General features: G+C 37.1%; 1 protein-coding gene across 1 annotated transcript; it reads left to right on the top strand.

The window, feature by feature from the left end:
- The first annotated feature begins 5,357 nt into the window (after positions 1 to 5,357).
- LOC135117666 (dihydropteridine reductase-like) lies at positions 5,358 to 6,250 on the top strand. The gene has a single exon (XM_064037307.1). The coding sequence runs from the start codon at positions 5,427 to 5,429 to the stop codon at positions 6,171 to 6,173; it is 747 nt and encodes a 248-aa protein (XP_063893377.1). The 5' UTR covers positions 5,358 to 5,426; the 3' UTR covers positions 6,174 to 6,250.
- Positions 6,251 to 6,793: the final 543 nt, after the last annotated feature.

A 6,793-nucleotide genomic window follows, 5' to 3' on the forward strand; every position in this document is an offset into this window, starting at 1 on the left:
AGTCATTTTGTCCAAAAACAACTTAATTTTTTTTTGCAAGTTAATAACAAAAGCAGTATTTAACCGTGGAGATGTATTCGTTTATTTTTTGAAATTATTATTAGGTACAGCTTCTCAAGAAGCACTGCCAGGAACAGCTAACTAATTCAAAAACAAAAAAAAAAATCCTTTTTATAATATTGTGTACCTACCTAGATAAATTGTAAGCTACTGCCTGTTGAAGGGTAGGTCGATCCCGACCGCTGTTTCAGCTGAGTCCTAGACTTCGTGAAATTTTAATATGAGGCGGACACTTTGGGTAGTGGTCCTAATGTTTCAATCTCAATAGGCTTAGTTAAATATATAATAGCCAATAAGTTATATAGCTCGCCGTACTTCGGTCTTCGAAGGTAACAAGGAACTAAGTAAAGTTAATTTATCAATAGGAAGCCTTGAAGATCGTCAGTTGGTAGCTACGTTACTAGCCTAACACGAGGTTACTGTTGTCAGTTCAAGGATGCATAAATAATGGAATTAATTATTTTTAATAGAAACAACCTTGCTTGCTATCGATTTAGGCATTTTGTGTAAAGTTTAAACGATTTTTCAGTTACATTTTACCTACCTACACGAACCTTACTGCATTTTTAGCTAGCCGTGTGAAAAGTCCTACAGCTAGTAATCAGTGGAATTTGTTTTAGCTGTTCAATCCGAAAATAAACACACAGTAGCAAACACTCACACTGGATAATAAAATTAATAAAGTTCGCATGGAAAATAAATAATAATTTAGCTATCTAGTTCCTGCTACGTTGAACGCTCATGCAAGTTTCATAAAATCATCCGACTATTTGCCTTCGAATAGCTCGAGGCTACGAATTCCCGGTCCGTTGAAAACTTTTCGCTCTGAAAATTTCCATGTTTTAAACAAATAAGTAAATAAAATGAGAGAACATTCAGAAAATTTTATTACTTTACTAAGAAGAAAATTAAATATTTTCCGATTGTAGCAAGCGACAATTTCTCCCTGCTTCAATTAAATTTTATGGCTAGTGAACTTCTCCTTATGACAGTACAGGTATTTCATTGACTAAAGTATAAACGTTAAGACCATTGGTTTACAATTAGATAATATTAAACATATTAAATTCTTTTATTGAACGGAATGAAAATTAAAGCGAATAAGGTACAAGGATTGTGAGCTTTTTTCTGTTCTGTCTTTTGTTTAACTTACAAAAAAAACTTATTGAATTACTTATGATATACTTATGAATATCACTGAAAATGGAAGAGTGGATGGCAACAGAGGACTGATATGATATTGATTGTGGAGATTCATCCTTTTATCGGCATCCTTTTCCAACTTTGCAATGATTTACTGACAGTTTTCCGTGTTAACCGCATTGAAAAGTCGCCCTCTGTCCGGTTTCAATTTTATTCATCTCCATATCTGAGTAGGTAAATGCTGTAAATCATAATTTTACTCTAACTGATAAACGGACAGAAGTACTTTTGTTTTTCGTACTAAGTATATCCCAGCATTAAGTATTTATATATCAAAAGTAACACCCAAGTGGCATTCAGTGTGCAAATAATCAATAAGTGTAGGTATACGAAATTTTCTTGTCTCCCTCCGTTTTACTGCGGTTTTCTACTTAACGACTCAACCGCATTGGTTGGACAGACAGACAAATCGATTTATGTACGACGTCATAAAAAAACTAGATTTGCACAAAACCTAGGTATTTATTACACAACGATGTCTGTGAAAACTTTTCAGGATGAAAATAATAAGATGCTTTGCTATGTTATTTTCAAGAAGGCAATGAAATGTGAAAAATGCATTTCCCAGGTTTTAACCCGAAGAAGACGATTAACAGATTTATACATTCAATATTCGTGAAATTTGATATCATCAAAAATCTTTAAAATAGATTCAACTTAGTATATTTTTTTACTTTGACCTTATTCGATTACATATGTGGCTATTGATCTTTAAACACATTGGAGGATCATGTACATTTTGCCAATTTTAATAATACGGTACCTGCAACCAATTTGGAAAAAATATGAATATATTCCCATTCTCTTTTCTGATAATTCGTAACGTAATACCAATTGTGACTTTAATGGTTCTGAAATAAAAAAAAGGAAACAAAATGGCATTTTATTTTCTTGATTCTTGGAAAATTTATTGAAAAGGTATCTGAGTAAACATGTTTACGTGCTCGAAGTGAGGAGATTAAAGTATATGATACAATAGGTATACTTACTTCGTTAAGTGTGTGATACAAAAATGGCGTTCTCAAGTTGTTTATCATAAACACGAACATTTTAATGGAAAACAAGTGATGTACCTGTGTAGGTAGATTTATTACTCTAGGGAGAAAATTAATACCTAATAGTACCTACCTATTTCTGTTTGAAAGATATTTAAGCGTAACAAAATAGCTAAACATTACAACTTATGTCACAGGTCAAAAACAAAAATATTGAGGTATTAAAACATTTGCGCTCTTAGATTCAGGCTGTTTTGACCGAAGTTGAAATACGAATAGGTATAATATTAGTCTACATAAAAAATCTTTAATTTTTTTTTTACTGTGTTTCATTTATATTCGTTATTTACACAAACTATTCATTATTTCAACGTTAACTAAATCTATATTCACATAGAAATAAACTTCAAACTAATAAAGGGCGTCGAATATTAATACCCTTTCTTTAAAAATATGTATAAGTACCTACTCTAAGAATTCAATAAAAAATAACAAAATATTTTTTTTTCTACATTATTACCAGCCACATAAAATTCGGCACTCCTAAGCGGTGACCATGCTATACGTCTACATAGACATTTCCCAAAACTGGGCCAGCTAGGCGTTGTCTCCATGGCAACCACTTGGTGGTATCGATCTCCAAGTTTGTCTCCGCACCGGTCGGTCATTCCGAGTTCCTTTGTTTTCCTCAAATTTTTGGAGTTATCCTATCCGCGGTTGCACGAAAATTTTAGCTTCCAGTTTTCGTTGTGAAATTTTCTTTATTCAGAGGGTAAATGTAGGTTTTCGGATTTTATTTTGGGCGTTTTAGATTTTGTTTAGTTTAAGGTTATTTTGCACATAATTCTTTCTGAAGGCATTTGAAGCAATACATAATTGTTATTTAGTGGGTGGTTGTTATTATGGAAAAAATTACATTTGTTAGGTATATAGGAAATCCCAGCAGGAATAAAGAATACTGAACCAAATTCCTATTGTTGCACAATGTAAGTACCTTCAACGAGAAAAGACTAAAATACTCCAATCAATAAATAACTGTATAATTATTAGGGAAGACTGAAATGGTTATGTCATTTAAAAAAAATACAAAAATAAAAGATCTGGAAGGCGTCAAGAAGGCGAGAAACACGTTAAACCTCTAAGTATTCCGCTTTTATAAATAAAAAAGTGTAATCTTTTTACAAGCTTTTATTACAAGCTTTTATTTAGTTTCACCTGTCCCGTTGTCTGTAATCAAATCTTGCAACTTAAATTTGATCCACTTCCCGGTTTCCGATTGAGCTGAAATTTAGAATGCATGTATGAATCGGATGACAATGCAATGTTACTGTGACATAGAGCTGATCTGATGATGGAGCTGGAAGGTGGCCATAGGAACTCCGTAATTAAACGACGCAACCCCATCTAGTTTGGGCTCATTGGATTAGTCTTGACGAGTACTTTGATACTATATGGTAACCAGGGTCTGATGTTGGAGCCGGAAGGTGGCCATAGGAACTCCGTAATTAAACGACGCAACCCCATCTAGTTTGGGCTCATTGGATTAGTCTTGACGAGTACTTTGATACTATATGGTAACCAGGGTCTGATGATGGAGCCGGAAGGTGGCCATAGGAACTCCGTAATCAAACGACGCAACCCCATCTAGTTTGGGCTCATTGGATTAGTCTTGACGAGTACTTTGATACTATATGGTAACCAGGGTCTGATGATGGAGCCGGAAGGTGGCCATAGGAACTCCGTAATCAAACGACGCAACCCCATCGAGTTTGGGCTCATTGGATTAGTCTTGACGAGTACTTTGATACTATATGGTAACCAGGGTCTGATGATGGAGCCGGAAGGTGGCCATAGGAACTCCGTAATTAAACGACGCAACCCCATCGAGTTTGGTCTCGTTTGATTCGTCTTGACGAGTGTCTTGCTTTCGTCCCATATTAATTATATATGATTGATTGGATGGATGACTCAATGCCAAGGTGAGCACGTGCCGAGGGCTGAATGGTATGAGGGTGTTAAACATGTCTTGCCGCTAACGTTGCGCCTCAGGGTACCAGGGCGAACCCTGTTGTATTGTAGCCCTTATCCCTCTACAACGGACCTCTGGGGGGATGGACCGTTATTTGTCCTATACTCGTGGGAATAACATGAAGAAAACAAAAACAACTACACAAAGAAAACGACGTTTAGAGAAGGCGAAATCGAAGAGACAGGAGAAGATTGCTAATGAAAGCAATGTCTACAAGCGGCAACGCTTAGAAAAAATGAGTTTAGCTACTGCTAAACATAGAGAAAATGAGTTGTTAGAACAACGCACACATAGGCAAAATACCGACAGAATACGTACACAAGAGAGAAGAAAAAATGAATTACAAGAAGAACACTTGGCCAGGCTCGACAGGAACAGAATGCTCAGGCAAGGAAGGCAGTTATCACAAACAGCGGAGGAACGCATTGTAACAGCACAGAATGAACGGCAGAAAAAGACTAACCAGAGGAATGTGCAACGTGGTAGCATTGAGTGCTTTAATAAATAATGCGATAAATACATTTTGTGATAAAGTGTGTAATATTTGCACGAAGAGATGCTATCCCCATCAAGTGACCAAATATAAAATTAGTGCCTCATGTCCTACTTATCTTCCACGAGAATTACGCGAGAATAAAGAAGAATAGATGCTGTGTTACCGATGTAACAATCACATAAGTAAAAGTAACACGTCCGTACCTCCTTCTAAGGCATATTGGAACAGCTTGGAACCTGGGCCTGTACCTCACGTTATACAACTTTTGTCGCAAACTGAAAAGCGCCTTCTTTCTCGGATAATACCATTTTTTTAAATTTCGAATTAAAAATTTCAATTTCTTTTAGTTTACAATTTATTTTAAAGCGTCTTGGAAGACGAAGTTACTTTGAGCAAGATTTCTGCCGTGGTGGTTTCTAAAGATATAATTATTAATTATTTTATGTGGGCAGTTACCAAACCCGAACCATTGACAAGTCAGAAAGTAATAAACACTTTTTGAATAAAGAATATAATCATGGCAACCGGAAATCTGTCTAAAAAGTCTAACGACTATTATACTGACAGCGTCAAAAATAGACTGATCAAAATCTCGTATTAATTTACAATATTACTGTATTAGAATTTCTTTTATAACTACAATATGTCCAGTGGTAGAATAGCCGTCTACGGAGGCCGGGGCGCCCTGGGATCCGCGTGCGTCAACTATTTCAGAGCAGCCAATTGGTGGATCGCAAATATTGACCTGAAGGCGAATCCTTCGGCTGATTTCAACATCACAGTACCTTCAGATGCATCATGGACGCAGCAGGAAGAGCACGTCATGACGTTATTAAACACGGGGCTGCAAGATAACAAATTAGACGCTGTTATATGTGTCGCCGGCGGCTGGACTGGAGGCAACCTCTGTGATAACTTCAGCAAGAAATCAGACGTGATGTGGCGCCGGTCGGTCTGGCCTTCTGCCATCGCTGCTTCTGTGGCAACCAAACACCTCTGTCCGGGAGGACTGCTTGCTTTGACAGGAGCTATACCCGCTTTGAAAGGCACCCCAGAGATGATCGGCTACGGCATGGCTAAAGCAGCTGTCCACCAACTCACTAAGTCTCTCGGAGCTGAGAATTCTGGTCTGCCTGCGAATGCAGTGGCTGTAGCACTACTTCCCTTAGCCTTAGATACACCAATGAACAGAAAATTGATGCCTAAAGCTGACTTCACGTCATGGACACCGCTGTCGTTCGTTGCTCAACTGCTGGAAAAATGGATCACTGGTCAGGAACGGCCGGCAAGTGGGAGCCTGGTCGCGCTTATTACAGAAGATTGCGATACCCAGGTAATACTCTCAGAGACAGAAGAGCTCAGAAAAAGGGATGTTTTAACAGAAACGTAAATAGAGAAAATACGGGACGCAATGGCATTTTTGTATTGTTTATTTATAAATAGTTGCTGTTTTGCAATACATAATTCAGTTTCTGATCTATCATGGTATAATTTTCGTATGTTAGTTGGAAGCCAGAGTTTTAACAACTAGTCTAACAAAGGCGTATCGGGTTGCCCATGTAATTGAGGTGAGGAGATCAGATAGTCAGTGCCTGCACAGAAAATACTAGCAATCAGCTGCATTCGGTTAGATTGGAAGCGGATCCCAACATAGGGGGGAAAAAGCTAGGCAGCTGATGACAACTTACCAGCATAGTTTCAATTTATCCTACGTTATCACCGTAAGATATAGATTCCTTTCCTAACTTAATTAGTATGAATTAAAAACAAATAATTTACCACATGTTCATTCCTATAAGCTAATGAACACTTATTGAGATGAAAATGATTTGCAGCAATTGGCAATTACTGTCTAATTCTCCCTACATAGCATCAGCTTTACCAAAAGTTACGCGAAAGACTTTGTATGAGAACCTCCCTTTCTTTCATATGAGAAATTCAGTAAGAATAAAAGAGAAAAGAGATGAGCTTTAACGTGGTAACCATTTCTTTTAACGTAGAAATTACGTG

Source organism: Helicoverpa armigera, chromosome 1 (genome assembly GCF_030705265.1).
Source record: "Helicoverpa armigera isolate CAAS_96S chromosome 1, ASM3070526v1, whole genome shotgun sequence".
NCBI classification, from domain to species: Eukaryota; Metazoa; Arthropoda; class Insecta; order Lepidoptera; family Noctuidae; genus Helicoverpa; species Helicoverpa armigera.